This window comes from Phacochoerus africanus, chromosome 1 (assembly GCF_016906955.1).
Source record: "Phacochoerus africanus isolate WHEZ1 chromosome 1, ROS_Pafr_v1, whole genome shotgun sequence".
NCBI lineage: Eukaryota > Metazoa > Chordata > Mammalia > Artiodactyla > Suidae > Phacochoerus > Phacochoerus africanus.
This window is the reverse complement of record NC_062544.1, coordinates 24075046-24097536: the sequence shown is the minus strand read 5'-3', so window position 1 is coordinate 24097536 and position 22491 is coordinate 24075046. Positions and strand designations below refer to the sequence as shown.

Genomic DNA, 22491 nt, shown 5'->3' with positions numbered 1-22491 from the left:
TTGTCGACCTGGTTGAAGTTTTCTTCAACAGGAAACAATGGCAGACAACGAGCGTGAGGCCAGGAAATGGGATTTTTACCCAGGCGGAGGTCAGCCTCCTAGAAGTCTGTGCCATGCCTCGAGATTGCTCCTCTGCTGTCCCCTGAGATGAAACTCATTTCTGAAAGCAGGCTGCTTCTCTCCAAAACACATCAAAAGACTTCCCTGAGTCAAAGGTATATTTAGCGTGATAGCTGGTTGACACCCGTCTCACATCTTTCCTTCTGTTTCATATCACAGGGGCTTTTGGCACTCCTGGCTGCTCTTGATGGAGAACTCTCTGATAATAGATGTGTGTGGGAGAATCTCTGAACCACATAAAACACTGTTCTTTTCCCTACATTTCAGGCCAACTACTATCATTGCTCTATCACGATGTCTGCCCAACCGATTACCTTTGACTTTCCCTGAACTCCAGTCCAGACAAGGGAAATCCTCTGAGGAGAACTGCTGCTCCCAGCTCTGACAGGTGAGTGGGGGTAATGGCTTGGGGAGAGGGTGTTTCACTACCACAGTCTGTGTCCATGTGGGAGGGCAGAGCCATCCTTAGATAACATGACCCCAGACAGCTTGTGGTGTGGACGGGGATTTAACGGGCTGGAACCCAAAGCAATCCAGTGGTTAAGAGCACAGGCTCTTGGAGAGTTTGAATCTTGACTCCACGTCTTGCTAGCTGTGTGTGGCCTTGGCCAAGTTGTTTGATTTCTCTGAGTTTGGGCTTCCTCAGCTGGAAAATAGAACACTGGCTGTACTGACCTCCTGTGGTCACTCTGTGAGTTGGCTGAGCCACTTTCCCGAAGGGCCTGTCCAGGGGCTGGCACATGGTCACCCCTCTATGGTTGTGCAGTTGTTATAGTTTTTGTTGGTAACCATTCCACCCAGTCTTTGTAGACTCCAGCTAAGCCAGCTGCTGTGTGTGGGGTATCCTATTATGTGTGTCAAGGCTTTGAGGTTAAAAAATACAAGGCGACAAAAAGGATATCATTTCTCATCATGTTGAAACACAAGGCAATGAAAAGAATATCATTTCTCATCATATTCTTAAATGAAAGGTTGTTTTTTTTTAATCTCAGTATCTCAAACTAGCTCCAAATATTTTGCCAGTTGCTTTGTGATGTAGTTTTTATCCCTTTACTCCACCCCCCCCCCCCCCCCGTTGTTAAATAGCCTGATCGTGGAAATTTTCCCTTACTGTGCAAGACCTCTCCAGTGACTTTCATGATACAAAATTTATGCCATTAGTGTGGAGCAGAGGCTGGCAAACTTGTTTTGTCAAGTGACAGGTAGAAAATATTTAGGCTGGAGTTCCTGTTGTGGCTCAATGGTTAGCGAACCTGATTAGCATCCATGAGGATGTGGGTTTGATCCCTGGCCTCGCTCAGTGGGTTAAGATCTGGCATTGCTGGGAGCTGAGCTGTAGGTCACACACACAGATCAGATCCTGCATTGCTGTGGCTCTGGTGTAGTCCAGTGGCTATAGCTCTGATTCAATCCCTAGCCTGGGAACCTCCATATGCTGCCTGTGCGGCCCTATGAGACAAAAATAAAAAAAAAGAAAAAAGAAAAAAGGAAGAAAAAAAAAAGGAAAAAAAAAAGAAAATATTTAGGCTTTATGAGCCAAACTGTCTCTGTTGTAATCACTCAACTTTGTTATAGCTGCCACAGACAATGTGTCAACAGATGAACGTGGCTATGGTCCAATAAAACTTTATTTATAAAAACAGGCAGTGGGCCAGACACAGCCCATGAGAACTGGCATGCCAAACACTGCTTTACAGCAAGTAGCTAGCCCTATTAGGGCCAATCCTTTCTTAGCAGTGGGAATAAACATTAACTTCAATGCAATGGTAAGTACTAAATCCTACCTGATTTTGTGTCATTCTTAAGTGGTGGCTGCCACCTGAATTTCGGGTTGGCTTATAGAGTTCTTTCAAGAATCAGGGAACACCTCAGAGAAATCCATGAAACCGTTAGAAATGTTCTCAACATGCAGTCAACAGGAATACAACTGTATCAGGTGTGCCCTTAAAAAATCATCAGCTCTCATAAGTGACTGCCAACTCATTTCCAGACGCGTCCCATGCATGACGTCATATCATCCCTTGCTTCAGGGACAAGGTCAGCACCTCTCCATACACCATGCAAATGTAGTTCAGGGTGATGTGTAACTCTCCCACTTAGAATGTGGGAAAGAAAAGACAGTATTTAATTCTGGATCAACCATCTCATCTAGGTTTCTCTAGTGGACCTTGAGATCCATAACTAAATGCTGTTGGGACAATCTGGTGTAGAAAAGCGATCAATAAGGCCCAGAAGCCCATGTCGTGTCCACTGTTTCCACAACCTGGGACCCTGAGGGACTCAGTTTCCTGAAGCTCAGTTTATTCCTCTGCGAAATGGGTCTAACAATCTGCCCTGATTTAGAGAGGTTCTACTCAGGATCAGTTATTATCAGTAGTAAGAAAGATGAGAACCTAATGACAAAATAAATGTAGTGAAAATATTTATAGGTGACATGATGGTTAAACTTCTTAGGGTTTACTTGAGAAAAACCGCATGAAATATTCTCAACCAATGGCCCTCTAAGGGGTCTGTATGCATATCTAAAAGGGAAATTTTGGATAAAATTAGCTTTTCCCCCAATAGCTACTAAAAAGTAGTGCTAAAACATGTCCCAAACAACAAATGCTTGATTAAAGCTTTTTGAGATTTACCTACTTGGGAACAAAAATATGATTTATTTCTTATGTTTATATCTTTTTCCTGCTTTATTTTTAAAGTTTTTTTTTTAAAGTTTTAATTTCCTTGACTTTTAAGAGAAATTCTGACCTGACATGAATGGTCTTGACTGGCTCTACTACATTTTTAGGGATTTATTCATGTACTTTATTTAATTCTCACAGTAGTCCTGTGAGGTAGGTCCTAATTAGTTCTATTTTACCATGAGGAAACTGAGGCTTGCAAAAGTCCATGATTTGCCTTTGTTGTGTGGCCAGGGCTTAAGCCAGATGGCTGCACCCAAGATCTTCACCACAACTCAATCCTTGGGACTCATAGTGGATCATCCATGATGCATGATAAGCATGCGTGTTTTAATCAGAGTTAGTTTTAGGAGGATGATACTCTGAGGCCCAAATTAAGGATGCTGATTGGTCCCTACACAGTTGAACCACCTTGGATGATGTGACTTGATCAGAGAAGCCAGTCCCTTCCATCCTTCCCTTCACGACCTATCACCTCAGAGAGCCCGTACCTACCCAAGACTACAGTGTTGAAGGAAACCATTTCTTTGTCTTTGCCATCATTGTAGAAGGCCAGGTGCCACAGGCCCACGTCCAGGTACTGGACAAACACGGCTTCGTTTTGAACCAGGGTCTGTATGCTCCGGCGTTCCCTGGGCGACTCGACCACGCTCCACTTCTCCTTCCCATCCAGACGCTCCATGAAGTCATACTAGGAAAAGAAGAGCGCGTGTGACACAGGGTACAGACCTGGTCCTGTGACCAGCAGCTTTCCCTACCATACCTTACTTAACTGAGAGATAACTCTTCTTCTTCTTTTTTTTTTTTAAAGGGCTAAGAGTTTATTCAAGTTTAATAAACAAATTCTTCATAAACAAAAACAATACAAGACACATAAAATATACATCTTTTCTAAAGAAACATGTAGTATCCAGATTGGAGAGAACTTCAGAGATCATTTAACTCATCTCAGCCTCCATGTACTCATGGGCCATAGCTGAGGAGGGATATAGCTTCTTTTTTTAAAATTACTCAATGAGTTTTATTACATTTATAGTTGTACAACAATCATCACAGTCCGAGATACTTCTGAGTATAGTTTACCATAAGCTCATTTTATTTTATGTAAAACAGGAGTCACAAAAGTTGTAATAAGTCACCATTTATTATGCTTATTGCTTAGTTTTATGACTACAGGTCACGATCTCTTTTCTGCTTTTATGTTTTTTCCTTCTTTGTGTATGTGGTGAGAGAGAGAGAGACAGAGAGAGACAGACAGAGAGACAGAGAGAGAGAGAGAGAGAGAGAGAGAGAGAGGAGAGAGAGAGAGAGAGAGAGAGAGAGAGAGAGAGAGAGAGAAAGGTTTTGCTCCAGTCCCCAGTGGGGTGTTATATAATATACAATATATGCCAAGTATAACTTTCTTTATAACTCCCCAAATTCTGAATTCCAGAATGCATCTGGCTTCCCAAGAATTTCAGGTAAGAAGTATGGAGCTATTTTACCAGATACCACTGACTGATTATTCACTAAGGGAAGGTGATATAGCATAGCTGTTAAGAAAGAGGGCTTAAGAGCCAGACTACCTGGAAGGGAATCTGATATGTACTAGCTTCACCTGTCCTTACTTCAGTTTTCCCCTTGACAAAACCAAAAATAATAGTACCTATGTAATAGGTAGTTGTGAGAAATAAGATCATATTTATAACAGTGCCTGGCACCGAGCAAACACAAAATACATCATCATCATCACCACTATCATCATCATTTCATTCTTGCAAAACCCCTGTAAGATAGGTAATATCTGTATTTTATTTTACAGATGAGAAAACTGAGGCTCAGAGAAGTCAAGCAACAGATCAAAAGTCACACAGTTGACTAGGTGGACACGCAAAAATTTAGACCTAGATGTGTTCGGGTACAATGCCCATGCCCTCACAATGCCTGACCTCCCAACAACCAGCAATTAAATATGAAACTCTTTCAGTGGAAACCAGGCTCAGAACCAGAAGCAATCGGTGGGAGACAGAGTGGTGGGTAAAGGCTATTGGGAATGGGGTGGGGAATGGGAGAGCAAGTGTGATCCAAGGGAGCCTTTCCTAGGGAATGGTGGAATCATGTGGCAAGTGGGAGCCATAGAAGATCCCTGAGCAGGGACTGCCACAATGGGAGGAATGTTTTGAGGCATTCATCTGCAGAAAGCCTCAGAATTGCTCTAGAGGAGGGAATGAAAAGAAGCAGGAAGACCAGTTAGGATGCAACTGCAGAAACCCAAGCGTGAGGTGCCGGGATCTTGATTTGGACGTTGATGGAAAAGGAAACAACTTTGCAGTAACATTTCTAGGGGGGAGCAGACAGGGCTTAACCATGGGCTGGACAGAGAGGATGAAGGCAAAGGCAAAGAGGGCACCCTCATGTCTTACTTGTCGACAAGAAAATCAATAAGACCCCAGTAGACGTGACTGATCTTGTGAACTCTTTTCTAAATCATTGCACAGGAAAGTCATTGGCACTGAGACTTCCAGAGAACGTTCGAAGTGTAGGTCTTCAGCAGATAAAAAACATCACTGTGGGATTAAGCTCTCTTTCACCACCTTCCCCACCATAAAAAGGTTTTTATAGGTTACTGACATCAACCGTAACCCCTTTCATGAACTCCACAGAATAAAACTCCAGGAATCTACTAATGTGACTTCCCCATCAGCAGAATTGCCAGTTTTTCCCATCTAAAAGGTGATCATTGAAAAACAAAAGAGTCTATAATCTTAGGTACAAAGGCTTTGCTGTCAGACAGACCTGGGTTTGAATTCTGACTCTGCCATTTGCTACCGTTTGAAGTTAGGCAAATCTTTTATCCTCTTCCTGGTTTGCATACTAGGGAATAATAGCATGCACCTTTCAGGGATGTTAGAAGGATGACATGAGATAATGCTTAGGGCAGCACCTAGGAAGCTAATAATCATTTTATTAAGTACCTCGTAACTGTGAGTCACTTACTTGCAAATTGTAAGGATCGCAGAGGAGAAGCACGTGGTTCTAGTTTTCACATAGAGGGGGCTGGAAAGGGTCATTGCATAGGAAGTGGAAATTTCCACAATCTTTCAGGAAACAAATGTTGGTATTTAGCTTCCCTCTACCCCAGAGCTCATTGGTCGCAGCTGTCTTTATGGGATAAAATAAACGATTTGAAGTGATATGACAAACTGATGCTGCTTTCAGGGACCTTGGTAACCAAAGCATCTGTTCCTTAGCAACCTCATCAAAGTCCAGCTACCCAGACCCCCATCTACAAATTGCTGTCAGCCAGAGAAATGAGTGTAACTTCCCTGGTGCCCACGTGAGAAGGATATACTTCATCTGGGGTCCAGGTTATGACCCCCATGAGGGAAAGTTGGGGGAAGGGGATTACCTATGGGGGGCCATTGCTCATGATTAATTTGGGCATCAGTCATGTCTTGCTGAACTGGCTGACCAGCCCAGGGGCACAGAAATGGCTCCGGACCAGCGGACAGGCTCGCTGTCTAACCAATCAAATTACTCTGGAAAAAGGCATTTGTCATAGGAGAGAGGGGACATGTCTCTTGGCTGGTTCCTCAGAGTCTCTCCACGGAAGCAAGGAGGGTACTTTTCACTTAAGGAAGAGCCAGGGGCCCTGGGACACATGCGTGGGATGGGAAACAGGGTCTGATGTGTCCCAATTCTGCATCTCTTCATTGTGCTTTATTTTCTTCAAAGCACTTCTCACCCTCTAAAATGATCTAACTTGTTTTTATGTTCATTATCATTCTACTCAGAAGAACAGCAACTCCAGAAGGGCAGGGGTTTCGCCTGCATGGTGGAGGGATTAAGTGTGATGACTTCAGAGCTAGGTTGCCTAGATTAATATCCGAGCCCTGCCGCTTACTTGCGATGACACTTGCAAAAACTATTTCACTTCTCTGGGCCACAGTCTCCTTATCTTTAAAATGGGCATAATAAAGATATCAAGGCAGAATCATAATACATCAAAACCCTGCTATAAGGATTAAATGAGTCAAACCATAACCCTGCCAAGGGCTTAGAATAGTACATACTTTTGTATATGGTAAGCATGCCTTAAAAATATCTGCTATCGTGATTATAATCCACTGTTCTATCTAATTCATTTTGAGCAGAGTTTGATCAATAAATATTTGTGGAGTTCCTATTGTGGCTCAGCGGTAACAAATCTGACCAGTATCCATGAGGACATGGGTTTGACCCCTGGCCTTGCTCAGTGGGTTAAGGATCCAGTGTTGCTGTGAGCTGTGGTGTAGATCTCAGATGGGGCTCGGATCTGGTATTGTTGTGGCTGTGGTGTAGGCCTGCAGCTGTGGCTCCTAGCCTGGGAACTTCCATATGCTGTGGGTGCAGCTCTAAAAAAAAAAAAAAAAAAAAAAAAAGACAAAAAATGTGTTAAATATCAAATGCATAAAATACAGAATCTGTGAGTTCCATTGAAAGGAAACTAAGCCAGAATGTTCTCAAGCTTTTGTTTCCAAAAATAATCACGTGCCTTCTCTTGTCACGTGTTTTCTTGACCAGGAGAGGAAGGGGCAGAATTACAGGCAGCAAGCCTCAGCCATGCACCATCTAGCAGGATGCGCATACGATGGGACGCTATGGCCCAAGGTATCTGCACATTCACCCACATCATCAAGGTTTGAGAGCTGACTTTAGGTGGCCACTACGACTTCACCTTTCCAGTTCTCAGTGGGATAATGTTCAATGCATGCTTTCTTCCTCTGGACTTTTTTTGCTCATTCTCTTGTCTTCTCTCTCTCTCTCTCTTTTTTTTTTTTGGCTTTGTAGGGCTGCATCTGTGGCATATGAAAGTTCCCAGGCTAGGGGTCAAGTGGAAGCTACAGCTGCCGGCCTACACCACAGCCACAGATCCAAGCCGCATCTGTGACCTACATCACAGCTCATGGCAATGCCAGATCCTTAACTCACTGAGCGAGGCCAGGAATCGAACCCGCATCCTCATGGATCCTAGCCTGGTTCATTAACTGCTGAGCCACAAAGGCAACTCCTGTCTTGTCTTCCTTCCCTTCTCCTTTGCCACTGTTTCTTAGTAGTCACTGCAGTAGAGAGGGCTGGTCATGGTCCATATTGAGTCGTGCCCCTTTCCAGCTTCCTTGCCCTTGTGTGGGAACAAGTGATGGTGTCCTGTCAAGGGGCCACAAGCTGTGGGGTGCACTTCACTTCTAGAGCCTGCCAGGCAACGTTAGGTGCCATCCCCTACTTGCTCTCTCTCCTCACCTACCTGCCTCTGGAGAGAACCAGAGAACACTTGGAGCCCCAGATGATGGAGCCGCAGGATAGGAATGGCCTGGGTCCTAGATTAGTGTGTGGAGAGAAGCCTGAAAGGCTGACATGAGCAAGCAAGAAACACTAAATTAGGCCACTGACACAGAGAAGAGAGTACTGGTTACCAGAGGGGAAACGGGATTGGTGGGGAGAGGAGGACAAAATGAGTAAAGGGGGTCAACTGTAGGGTGACAGATGGAGGCCAAACTTCCTTTTTTCTTTTCTTTTCATGGCAGCACCTGCAGCATATGGAAGTTCCCAGGCTAGAGGGTGAACTGCAGCTGCCAGCTTAAGCCACAGCCACAGCCACGGCCATGCCAGATCCGAGCTGCATCTGTGACCTATGCCACTGCTTGCAGCAACGCTGGATCCTTAACCCAGTGAGCAAGGCCAGGGATCGAACCCAAATCCTCACGGAGACACTCAGGTCCCTAACCCCCTGAGCCACCATGGGAACTCTGGAAATGAAACTTTTGGTGGTGAGCGTGCTACAGTGTACAGAAGCTGAAACACAATGGTGCACACAGGAAAAAAAAATAAAAAACCAAGCCACTGAACTGTTGAGGCTTATTTGTTATTTCAGCATAGCCTTCGAGATTTCTTGATCTCATGCTTCACTTCCTCTCTGGTTCCCACCCCAAGACTGTTAAGTTCCAGTATATTTTCCATTTCAGGGGGGGCAATGGTAGAGAAGGAAAGGCAACATCTTTTGTTGGCTCAAAGTCCGCCTATTACATGTAGGGCATTTATTTATGCCGGTTTGCTGAGGGGTGTCCTAGTTTACACCTCCTGTTCCTCCTTTCGCTCTTGAAAGTACTCTGGTTTGGACCCTGCAGTCACCCTCCTCATAGGTTAACGTATTACAAGCAGCATCACGTAGCTTCATCCATGGCTGCTCTCACTTCAGGAGGGTTGGAGGCTTGAAATACCAGGTGGATCAGGCCAGCCAAATGCAGAGACTGCTTTCCAGGGCAGGGAGAGCAGGAGTGCAGGAAGAAGCTGCTTTGCGTGGAAGCCATCTGGTTCTAGAAAGCCTCTGCTCTCTAGGAATCCTAGACAGCGGTCTGGCCAGCCTGCTTGGCAGCCTGGCTAACATGAGAAGGAAGCCATCTTCCAAAAACTTAGGCTCTGGCCAGAGTTGCTTTCTCAGGCCCCAGCACTGGGGACTGATAACTCAGGCTTAGGACCAGGGACATCTGTTTCCTCAGTGCCAGGACCCCATCTCAATCCATCCTGGATACAGGGCTGCTCAGGGGACCGTGCTGTGCTCAGTTGACTAAGAAGGTTTCTTCATAGCACGTTTTTTCTAAGAGATCTACAGAAGCCCAGGAAGAGGATTAGGAGGCATGTGACCCAGTCCCGACCAGGGAATATGTGTGCCTGCAGGAGCAAGTCTGTCTCCTAAGGCAGCCAGTCTTTCTAGACCTGGCAATATGGCCACGCAAAGGGTGACCATGCAGTAACCTCAAACAAACATCCTCTCCCGCCACCACCCTTCTTTTACTTTGGCCTTTGAAGAACAACCCATGTTGGCACGCAGTGTGAGGGCTGTGCCTTTGAGTCATCAGTCATACCCCAAAGTACCATGAAAATACAACGTTGACGAGTACTCCAGAGACAAAGAAATAAACCACAGCAAATATTGGATGGATCCAGTTATCAATCTCTCCCACTTCTTGGCAGAGACAGAGGAAGAATGGTAATTAAGATAACTGAGCGGGTTTCCAGAGGAGCTGGAGGAGAGAACAGAGGGGGCTGTGCCATTGAGCGGGACCTGTCACTTTCCCAGAAGGGAAAGTGTCCGCAGGCAAGGAGCATGCAGCTGAGAGCTGCTTCTGGAAACCACGCCAATGCACACCTGCCAAAGAGTGCAAGGTTACAGACTCATTGCCCTTCAGGAAGATGTTATTACTGGGTCCAGAACCTGGGAAAAGGTGGGGGGATAACTTTATTGTTATTTGGACTGTCTGCTTGCTGAGGGCCCATGTGGACGGGAGAAGCAGTGAGTGCTGGCATTTCCCACGGAGGGCCTGCCGCCCCCGGCTCTGCGCTGGCTGCGTCCCAGCCTCTGGATATCTGATGTTTCTGCCTCAGATGGCAGGGTGTGCTTGGCAGTTGACAGGATTGCAGGGGAGCAGTGTGTGTGAGTACGGGCCACTTGGAGCCACACAACCGCGGAATCTCTGGTGGCAGCCAGTGATGGCTGCCAGAGGTGGGGTCACTCCTGGGGGCCTGCCCATCTCTTTCTGCCTCCAGCCAGGCCCGTGGCAAAGTGCGTGTGGCTGATTCTTCATGAAAGCTCCGCACAACCTTTTTTCTCTACTTCAAAGCATTGAACGCTCCAGGAAGTAAGGATGTGAGCAGTGGGCTGTGCTCTGGGGACTGCCTTGCCTCCACGTGGCCCCACTGGTCTTTTTCAGTTTCCACTTGCAGTGTCCAAGTCCCTTCACTAGACGCTGACTGGCCCTGTGTGGGCACTACGAGGCCATGTGTCCACCAGCTATGAGAATGAGCCCCTGAGCTTCCGGGCAGGAAACAGCACCTGCATTTGTGGACTGTAACAATCACAGAGCTGGGCTCCACAAGTGAGGATCACACCGCTCAAAGACTGTTCCTTAAGGTAAGGAGTGGACAGGGGTGTGGAGATGACTTCTGCACGGGTGCAATTCCTTTTTTTTTTTTTGTCTTTTTGCCTTTTCTTGAGCCGCTCCCACAGCATATGGAGGTTCCCAGGCAAGGTTCTAATTGGAGCTATAGCCACCGGCCTATGCCAGAGCCACAGCAATGCAGGAGCCGAGCTTCATCTGTGACCTACACCACAGCTCACGGCAACGCCAGATCCTTAACCCACTGAGCAAGGCCAGGGATCGAACCCTCAACCTCATGGTTCCTAGTCGGATTCGTTAACCACTGTGCCATGACGGGAACTCCCGCAGGTGCAATTCCTGATTCTTCCATCATACAACCTCTTGCAGCAGTGGAACATGTAATCGTCACAAATAAATACTTATTTGTTTCTCTAGGCACTTGCTATATGCCAGGCATAATATCGAAAGCTGATATGTGTTATTTCATTTCATCCTCATCCCCATTTCTCAGGAGAGAACAAAGGCTGCTAGAGAGGTTAAGTAACATACCCAGGGCTGTTGACTGTGGTTGGTGGCCAAGCAAGGACTTGAACTTGAATGTGCATGAGTCTTAACTGTGGGAGGTCACCTGAAGTTTTCCACGAACCTGGCTGGAGCTGCCAGCATACCTGGTGGTTGGCCTGGTTTGTAAGTTTCCTAAAGATGCCAGTGAGCAGAGAAATGGGAGGAAGGCAGAATCCAGCAGGCATGGGGGTGGGTACCTGAGGACAGGGAGATGTCCTACCGGAAAAGATGAAAAATGATGCCAAGAAAGGTCTGGATGGCTTTGATGGGTGCTGGTCGTACCTGGCCCATATCTCCTCTTGCCCAACTCCAGACTTCTCTCTCCCTGTAGTCCAGACAGGCTGCTCTTCTCTCTGTTCCTGGAACATGCCAGGGTCATGCCAGCCTCAGGGCCTTTGCATGAGCTCTCCCCTCTGCCCCACCTGCTCCCCCTCCTGATCTTATAGCTGCCTACTTCCTGTCCTTCACACCTGCCTAACCATCACGACCTTGAAAGGGCATTCCTAACTACCCATTATAAAACGCTGCTATGCCTTCTCCTTTTCTGTCCTGAGCAAAAACTCATCACTCTTTGAAAAAACCTTGTGATTTATGTACTAATTTAGAGGTCTTCTCACTACTCTTGGACTCAACTTTCTTAAGACTGGAAGGCATTATAATATCCATAAATGCAACATAACCTTTAAAAACTGTGAATCACTTCACATGTTTGTACACCTGAAACTTATATAATATTGTAAATCAACTTTGCCTTGATAAAAAACAGACAAATAAATGTTAACCAGCTTTGAGTCCAGGAAAGAAAAAGAGTGTCTGTTTTACCCTCACACAGTATCCCTAGTGCCTAGAGCAGTGCCTGGTGCATAGCAGGTACTCAGCAAAGATCTTGACTGAATGAATGAAAACTTTCAGGCCCAAAGGACATAGTACCCAGAGGGACATGTGCACCACCAGCCCAGTGGAGTTGGTGACGTAATGGCCCAAAGGACATAACCTCTTTTGGGCAAATTCTTAGGAAACTGTAGTAAGGCCTATGCAATTCTCCTGATATTTGTTTGCTAACTTCTCAGATGGTATGAGAGGTAACATTTAACGTGGCTGGGCACTTCTCTAAGTGATTGGCATGTACTATCTCATTTAATGCTTATAATAGCCCTACTGAATACAAATCATTTTTCCCACTTTCCATATGAGGACACTGAGGCCCAGCGAGGTGACATAACTTGCTTGAATTGTTAAGTGAGCAGGTCCTGAATCCGCATCCCAGGCCACTCAGTGTGCCAGGCTGAGCAGGCAGCCAGAACCTGGCATTGGGTCAAGCCCACTGTGGGGAGATCAAAGTGTTATTCTCCTGTCCCTGGGAAGGAGAATCTATGCTGATGACAGAACGGGGCTCCTAAAGTGGTCTGTAGGACTGTAAATAGAATTTCACTCAGGATTCAACTTGCTTTCCACGTCTTTGGCCGAGAGAATCTCTTCCTTCTCGTGAGGCTGTGTTGGTAAGACAAAGACTGGGGGGCTGGGATTCAGGGTAACCAAGCCCATCTGTCATGAGCCAGAGCAATTTTACTAATTGCATTGGGGGAAAAATATCTTTAACAAACTGCTGAGAGCAGAAAGCAAGAAACCCAAGAACTTGTGTGCAGGTAGGGCTTTTCTGGAAGAGACAAAGGATGGCTTTGTTGTTGTTGTTATTGGAAACAGGGAGGAAGCTAGAGAGAGGTCAAGAGAGGGGAGGAGAGAGTGGCAAGATGTCAGGAACAACCAGGGCCACAACGTGGGTCCCTCCTGTGACTCCCTCCCCCAATCCAAATCCAAAACATAAAGAGAAACAACTAAGGGGAAGTGTTAGGAGGCTGGATGTGACCAAATTTCCCGTGGCAACCAGTTCAGAGAGTGCAGGCACCATCGCTGGACATCACAGGGCAGGAGAGGGGCGGTCAAAAGATACAAGAGGGACAAGCCACCGGGACTCAGAAACTGTGGGCTGGAAGACAGGGTGCAGACACACTTAGCACCAAGCAGGGAGCCCCAGCCAACCTCTGGCTTTCCTGGAAAAGCCCAAAGGCCTCTAGATTGGGTTCATGGGAAAGAAAGATCTGAGGCACAGATGGCAAGCCTGGGTCTTACTTGGGGCTCGTATGACAAGGGGATGAATGTATACCTATTTGTCAATCAACAAACATAGAACACCTACTCTGTGCCTGGCCCTGCTCTGGCCCTGGGGATACAACAGTGACTCATATGGACAAAGGTCCTGCCCTCCAGTAACTGACGTGGCCACGAGGGAGAAGACCCTCAGGGAAGCATGAGGGCTGTGAATAAAACAGAGCAAACCAAAGACAACCCAAATGCCCATCCACAAGGGAATGGACAAGCTGATGACAGCATATCTGTACAACCAGAGTCTGCTCAGTAGTACGAGGAATGAGCCGCGGATACATACAACCACATTACAATAGAAATTAAAATGTCACCATAATTTCACTGACATTATGCCGAGTGAGAGGCCAGACACCAGGAGCACAGGATGGCCTGTCTATGAAACCCTAGGAAAGACAAGTCTTCCTAGTGACAGAAAGTAGAGCCTCGAGGTGAGGGGGTCGGGGTGGGAGGGGGACTGGGACGAGGCCGGCAGGGGGCCCAGGGGACCTCTGAGGGGTGGTCACAGTCACTATATATGGTTCTCCCATTGGAGGAATCAAACTGTAGACACAAAATGTATGCGTCCGCTGGCTGGTAAATTATAGCTAAATTAAGTTAAGCCAAAGAAAGCAGAGTACAGGGATAGAGTATAAAGGGATATCCAGTTTTAGATCCCCTGTCAGGAAAGGGCTCACAGAAGGTATGGTGTTTGGAGAGAGGCCTGACCAAGGTTAGGAAGGAACATTCCGGAAAGAGGGAATGGTGTGTGCAAAAGCTATGAGGCAGAGGGAGCCTGGTGGGACTAGGGGATGGCAGGTGGGCCAGGGCAGTACAGCTGAGCGAGTGAGGGAGAGACTGCTGGTCAGCGGTCTGTAGAGGGGAGTGGCAGGCCACGGGGAGGGTGGACCCACTGTGGACCAGCACTGCTGTCAGCGCCGGAGACACAGCAGGGTGCCCAAGAGTCTTTGCCCTCAGAGAGCTGGCCTTCTAGAACAGCTTCAGACTTTCCCTTCAGGGCAATGGCAGGCCAATGGAAAGTTGGCAGAGATGAACGCTCTGAGGAAGGGTTATAGAAGATGAGACCACACCCTCTTTTGTGAGAAGAAGAGTGCTTCTCACCATGGGTGTTTACCATGTGTCTGGTTCCTCTGATGGCCTCTGGGCTTGGTAGGGTCTTTGGGGGTTTGCTGGTTGAAGATATGCAGATTATGGGTTCTGCCAACCCCTCTCCCCCTTCTCCCAGCCTCCTTACTCAGCCTAAAAGTGTGGTTTTTCATGTTTCAAAGGAGTTCTGGTTTGAATGTCTGGAATGGGATGGGGTGATGTAGGGGGGATGAAAAATGAATGGGAAAGGATCCGTTGTTACTGCAAAGAATAAGTTAGCATTCTCATAACTACTGCGGTGAGATCCCAGCTTCCCACCTTCTCAGAGGTGTTTCAGAGGGGGAGTCCCAACGAGAAACAGGGATAAAGCATAAGCCACAAGGCCAGACCAGGGCAAGGCAGGGACAGGGCCTTTCCTGGTAGGTGGCCCTTCCAGGGGATTGTTAGAAGGGCTTAATGACAGTGCCCTCTGGCCACACGTGGGCCAGCTCTTTCCTGTCCACGGCCACAGCCTCCTGACGCACAGCACATCATAGACACTCAATAAATGTTGCCGGAGTCTAAGGGGTCAGCTGCCTCTGGCAGAATGATGTATTTATCCGAAGACAGGGTCACCTCGGGAGACTGTTAACCCTCTCACACAAATTTTTTTTCTTCTTCTTGCTTTTTAGGCTGTGTGTGTGGCATATGGAAGTTCCCAGGCCAAGGGTCAAATCAGAGCTATAGCTGTCGGTCTATACTCACAGCCATAGCCACGCCAGATCCCGAGTCTCATCTGCAACCTACACCACAGCTCATGGCCACACCGCATCCTTAACCCACTGATCGAGGACAGGGATCAAACCCACATGCTCATGGATACTAGTTGGGCTCGTTACTGCTGAGCCACAACGGGAACTCGCTCGCACAAAATTTTTGAGATTCAGGAGTAACACGTGAAAGCCAGAAGTCTTGACCTCCTATTTTCAAGACTTCCCCTCAGGACTTAAAAGCGTGTGTTCCCAGTTACAAGGGTAATTCATAGCTTTGTGCTGTCTGAGCATTTCTCCTTTGATTTAACATGGATTCCTAGCTGGGGCTGTGTACACGAATGTAAATCTGTGACAACTCCACCCAGGGTCACAGCCACTAAACCTCCAGAGGGGCCACGCGCCTTGCTCACTCCTGGCCTTGTAAGAACCGGTTCTGAAAGGAAAAGCTATGTCCTCGTGGGTGAGTGACAGTGAAAGAAAAACCGTTTCAAAGAAGAGGTCGGTCGTTTTGTGCAGCTTCGAGGCAGCCCACACACCGAGGGAGAGCTTTACCGCTCTGGGCTTGGGATCGCCTTCCCCTCTCTCCTCTCTCTTTACCTGGCTAACCTGCCTTCTGAGAGTCAGTTCCGCTCTCATAAATAAGTGAAGCCAGTCAGAGAGACATGAATATCACATGATACGACTTACAGATGGAAACTAAAAAAAAAAAAAAAAATGATACAAATAAACTCATTTACAAAACAGAGACAGACTCACAGACTTGGAAAACAAGCTTATGGTTACCAAAGGGGACAGGTGCGGTGGGGGGGCGGGGATGGACTGGAGGTTTGAGACTGGCATATGCACACTGTGGTATAGGGAATGACTGGCCAACTGGGAGCTGCTGTGCAGCACAGGGAACTCTACTCAATAGTCTGTGATCATCTATATAGGAAAAGAATCTGATAAAGGATGGATATGTGTATATGTATAATGGATTCACTTTGCTGTATAGCAGAAATTACCACAGCACCATAAGTCAAATACACATCAATAACATTTTTAAAAACAGAAGAAAAAAAAAAGTCAATTCGAGTAGCATTTCCTTTAGGAAGCTGCCCTAAAATCCTGCACAGGTTAGAATCGGTGGCCTGTTTTTCTGTTCTTCAAAACCCCTGTACTCAACTTTTTAGGAATAATAATAGCTAACATTTAATTAGTTTAAAATATAAGGGACAGGAACAAACTCCATAAGTGATGCATGACAGTGACTTGAAAGAAGGTACAAGAGAAGCCTGCCAGTAGGATGCATGCTGTCTACCCCTCTGCCAGAGCGTGGAGAGCTGGGCTTGGGCTGGACACGGCTAGGTGTGCTGTGCCCTGGGTCCCAGGAGGGGCACCTTGATCCCCTGCCACCTCATATACTGATAAAGGGATTGAGATGAGATAGGAATCATTTGAGCAGGTTGGAAGACCCTGATCTTTGCAATCCGGATTAGAGTCTTAAGGAGAACCAGGGACAACTCAGTTTGCATACCAGCACTGATTTCTGCCAGAGGACTTGCCATTCTCCCTGTAAAGACCCCTGGTTGCTAGGCTACCTGTGAGAGAGCCGTAAAGGTTGTAGACCAGTCCACTTGATTGATTGAGCTCCATGGGGTGCTTACTATTTCCTAGGCATTATCTCATTTATTCTCACCACAACCCAAGGAAGGAGAGCCCTCATTTTACGGATGGTGAGACTGAATCTAGAAAGTCCACAAACCTCCAGCTAGCACAGAGCCGAGATAAGATTCAAACCCAGAGCCTCGTTGATTCTGGAATCCCCGGAATATCAGTTCTCATCTTCCCCACAGTACTTATCTCACAGCCCTCCCAAGAGGACTCTGCCATTGCTCCTTAACTTGTCAGGTCCCCATCTTTTTCAGTGCCTTTCATCTGCATCCTCAGAAAAGACATTCAGTGAATATCTGCTGAGTGTATGGATGGATTGATTTTCACATCTCATCTTCCCATAAGGTTATGCCCTCATCATGGTGCCTTTTTGAGCCAACCCAGGAGAAAGGTGGAAGGTACTGCTCTGAAGACCAAGGACGTCGCAGTGTAGGGATCAGGTTCCTTGAAACTGAGACACATCTTAAGGCTCTTCCAGGTTGGGCCTGAGTGCTACCACCAGGTCAGAAGAATGGAGGTTTTACTTCTCAGTGCCTTGCTGATGTGACTTCTTATTTACTGCACATTCCCATCTAATTGTCCTTAGCCAGTGGTTTATCAAAAATGTCACATTTGGCTCCTTGCCCTCCCAGGATCAATAGGAGGGTCTTATGTGGTCTGCTTGTGAAAATAAATCAAATATATCAGTGAGGAGAGGGAGTAAACTGGGAACGTGTCCAGGTACCAAATGACTTCTCAAGCACTACAGAGGACCAGAATCATGGGCACAGCAGCTCTGCTCAAGGCTGGGCCTGGACCTTTCAGCAGGCAGTGCTGTGACCTTGTGAAGTTACTTCAGCTCTCCGAGTCTCTAAGCCCTAAGATGGGGACAGTAAAATGTCCTACCCCTGAGGGTCACTGTGAGTCCAGCTGAGCTTATAGTAAGCATTTGGTCAATGTCAGCTCCTCTTACAGCTATTGTTATTGTTACAAAAGTTGTAACACTTTACTGTACAGCAGAAATGGACAGAACATTGTAAATCAACTATAAGAGAAAAAATAAAAATCTCGGAAAAAAGTTGGATCCATTATAACTCCTTTATGCTAGCAATTCCACTCTTAAGAATTCATCATAAGCCAAGGGGACAGGTGGGGGTGGGGAGGGATAGACTGGGGGTTTGGGACTGGCATATGCACACTGAGGTATATGCACCGATTGGTTAACGGGGACCTGCTGTATAGCATGGGGACCTCTACCCAATATTTTGTGATAATTTATGTGGGAAAAGAATCTGAAAGAGAATGTGTACATATATAACTGGCTCATTTTGTTGTTCAGCAGAAATGATCTCAACCTTGTAAATCAACTATACTTTAATAAAACTTTAAAATAAAAGGATTCATAATAATAAAATTATTAAAGACTAAGTGAACATATTCTGGCAAGGATGTTTACTGTAGAATGACTGTAATATTTAAAAAGGGAGCTTGATTAAAAAATTTTAATCTATAGAAGGAACTATTTTTGAGGTATTTAAAATGAGCTTCTGGAAGAATATTCAGATTTAGAAAGATGCTCCCTACCTATCATTATGCAAAGAATCAGGGTAAAACGCTATGTGTGGTATGTATGATCTTATATTTGTAAAAATGAGTACTATATGTGAACAGAAAAGATACTAAAAATGTTAATGTTTTTTTGTTTCGCCTATCATCCTCATATATTGCTTTTATAATGAGAAAACCACAAATAAAATGTATCTTTTAATAAAACGACTGACATTTATTTAGTTTATCTGGGGGCTGGTGGGGTTTGCCGTACGGATGCTTTGAAAAGCATGATAATAGTTCATGCCATTTTTTTGTGTGTGTCGCCACAGTTCTAAGTGCTTTATAAAGATGATCTCATTTACATCTCACAACAATGCTATGAATTGTAATATTATTTTCTCCATCTGATAGATGAAGTAACCAAGGCACGGAGAGGCTGAGGGACTTGCCCAAGGTCATACAGCTTGGAAATACTGGAGCTTGAAATTCAAGATCAGTCACTCAGGACTGGTTCACATCCTTATGTCCATACTCATCTGGAACAGCTGCATAGGTATTCCACAGAATGCTTATTTAAACTTTATTTTTATTTCGGTATTTATATATTTTTAAAATTAGACTTAAATACCTACACTGACTTGACATATACAATAGGATCTGGTTATCTGAGGATATTTGGAATGCATAAAAGGCCACTTAACATGGATGCCCTTAACAAATGGGAAAACAAATGATCAGGAGTTGACCATGAAAAATAAAACTAATTATGACAGTATGTTTTAGCTCATATTTAGGAATATTCAGGTTATATTCGCAACTAACTCTAATGGCTAGAGTGAACATTAAGCTCTCATATGTGCACAGACATGTGACACCAAATATTTCAGGCTCTCTGCTTCATTGATTACGAAATGCATCCTGTTTTCAGAGTTGTCAAAAGATGAACACTATGTGCATTTTAGAATTGATGAAATAACTCGAGAACAACGCAGCATCACTGCAGCTTGATTGGCCCAACACAATCAAAAGGGACATTTCGGTAAACATGTTGGATGTCTTCATCATATTTTCCAGGACCTCTCTTTACATTATTATAACCACCCTCTTGGAAGTGCTGATCTTGTCACTTTCCCTGTCTCTTCCCTCTGCCACAGCATTGAGCTGTGCTACCTCGGCCAGATCTGCATCTGCCCACGCTCCCCCTTCTCCCCAGCACTCAGAAACAGATCTTTAGCATTACTTGCATTGACTTAGTGAAACTCTTGTCTTGGGCTTTAGTTGTATTTTTACTCTGTCAACCATCATGTGTACACTGTAGTGCAGATGCTCCTGGAAATGGCTGCTCACAGAGAGTAGAAAAAAGAGGTACCTGCCTGCTGTGTCCAGTGCATACAGCTTTGTGACTCTGACTCTGGCTCAGTTCTTTCATGTGCAAAATGGGGCTGCTCCTAATAGTGCCTACCTTACAGAGCTGTTATGAGGATAAAATGATTCATATGAAATGGTCCTTGGTACAGTGTAGCCCTCAAATAATGTTGAGTATTATTATGATAACTAGTATTAAATGAGGAGGGAGCTCTGAGTCAAGAACATTTTCGTAAGAGATCAGATGATTGATGGTTATTTTTGTCTTATAACAAGTTTTACTTCCCAACTTTTGTATCCTTACTGAGAGGGGCTTCAACGAACATACTAAAAGCCATTAACTTTTATGATGGTCTTGAAATAAAGCTTTTTCTAATATCAATGAATATAGAGTTGAACTTCTGTTACTCCATCACTTATTAAGAAGCTTAAAGATCTGCACTCACTGGGCTTTCTTTGAATTCATCTGATGTGTGTCTGTTCAGATAAAGTAGCATAAGCAACTGCACTGGTGGGTCCTGTTCAACCAAATGCCAGGCTCAGCAGAGGTACAAATTGTGTCAGGATGCTAAACCAGGGGTGCAATTTCAAATGAACACGTAGCTGCATCCCAATTTTCAGAGCAGCAGTATTGACAACTGCAAAAGATATGGAAGCAACTAAGGTGTCCATCAATAGATGAATGGATAAAGAAGATGTGGTGTATATATACAAAATGGAATATTACGAAGCCATAAAAAGAATGAAATAATGCCATTGGCAGCAACAGGAATGGACCTAGAGATTATCATAATGAGCAAAGTAAGACAGACAAAGACAAGTATCACATGATATTGCTTACATGTGGAATCTAAAAAAGTATTAAAATGAAACAAATGAATTTACGCAAAGTGGAAAGAGACCCAAAGACGGACAAAAAATTTATGGTTACCAAGTGGGAAAGGCAGTGGAAGGGATAAATTAGGATTTTAAGATCGATCGATCTATCTATCTATCTATCTATCTATCTATCTATCTATCTATCTATCTATCGATAGATAGATATAGGTATACATTACTGCATATAAAAGAGATAACCACAAGGACCTACTATATAGCACAGGGAACTATAATCAATATTTTGTCATAATCTATAAGGGAAAATAATCTGAAAAAGAATATTTTGCTTTACACCTGAAACTAACACAATATTGTACATAAAACATCCTTCAAAAAAAAATGAAATTTTGCCATCTGCAGCACCATGGATGGACTTGGAGGGTGTAATGCTAAGTGAAGACAAAGATGAATACTGTATGATATCATTTATTCACACAACCTAGTGAATAAAACAAAAAAGAAGCAGATTCACAGACATAGAGAACAAACTACTGGTTACCAGTGGGGAGAGGGAAGGGGGGTGGGGCAATATAGAAATAGGGAAGTAAGAGGTATAAACTATTAAGTATAAAATAAGCTACTAAGATATATTGTATACCATGGGGAATATAGCCAATACTTTATTGTAACTATAAAAGGAATGTAACCTTTAAAATCTGTGAATCACTGTACTGTATGCCTGTAACTTAATTATTATACAGCAACTATACTTCAATAAAAAAAGAACATGTAGCATGTTCCAGAATGGTGCTTTTTTTTTTTTTTTAAAACAGTTTCACAGCTTATTTTAAGTTTGGGATGCAACCTATCTATTTCTGTATCTAAGGCAAGGGATGTGAATAGTTAGCTATTTTAAGCAATTTAACCTTGAAATGATTATTTCCTATCACTCCTCTTTCGAGCTTGTGGATCAGTTTAATTGAAGACTAGCCAGCACCTGTAAGGGAAATGATTAAAGAAAATACAGTTGCTCTTTGCAACTATTACATATTCATTGTGATTTTTCTCAAAACTGTGCAAACAAAAAAAGTACATAAATAAATTGAATCCTGAGAGTGATATAAGATTGGAGTCATCATCTATAACCTCTTAATGCTTGTTTTACTCAAAATAGACTCAAACTTGTCACAGACTCACTTTTCTTAAAGAGAGAAAGATTACTAAAATTAAGAAAAGTATAAAGAATATGGTGACAAATTACCCATATTGCAACCATTTAAATGAATAAATGTTAACATTGTGTCATGTACACTTTCAGTCTTTTTGTGCACTGCCTGCTTGTACACTGGAGATGGGGAGTGGCTTGCCTTACCCTTAATGTTTTATTGTGGATAAAAACAAATACTTTTTAAAAAATTTGAAACAAGTGCTTTTTTTTTTCTCTTTTTTTTTGGGGGGGCATGCCTATGGCATGTGGAAGTTCCCAGGTCAGGGATCAAACCTGAGCCACAGCTGTGACCCAAGCCACAGCAGTGACAATGCCAGACTGTTAAGCCACTGAGCCACCAGGGAACTCCTTAACAAGTCCTTATTAAACCTAATTCTTAGTCCTGTTACCTTACCTGTTCCTAGAGGTGACCAACATCATGAGTTTCTCTGTGTCTCTGTCTCTAGGTACATAAATAGCTACACATGCGGACATATATATGTGTACAAACAGATACACGCACATATAATAAACATGTATACAGAGAATAAAATGTTAAATAGTAAATATGGATTTGAATTATAAGCCATGCCTATGCTAATAAAACTGTCATGTTGATCTGTCTAATATATGGGGTTTTACACAAGATTTCACTT

At 44.5% G+C, this 22491-nt stretch overlaps 1 protein-coding gene across 1 annotated transcript in view; it reads right to left on the bottom strand.

Moving 5' to 3' along the window:
* LOC125129111 (teneurin-2) overlaps nt 1-22491 on the bottom strand; it is a 527939-nt gene that overhangs the window by 193793 nt on the left and 311655 nt on the right. Inside the window, exon 7 of the mRNA XM_047783492.1 lies at nt 3297-3492. Within this exon, the coding sequence (XP_047639448.1) occupies nt 3297-3492 (196 nt within the window). The remainder of the gene's footprint in view (nt 1-3296; nt 3493-22491) is intronic.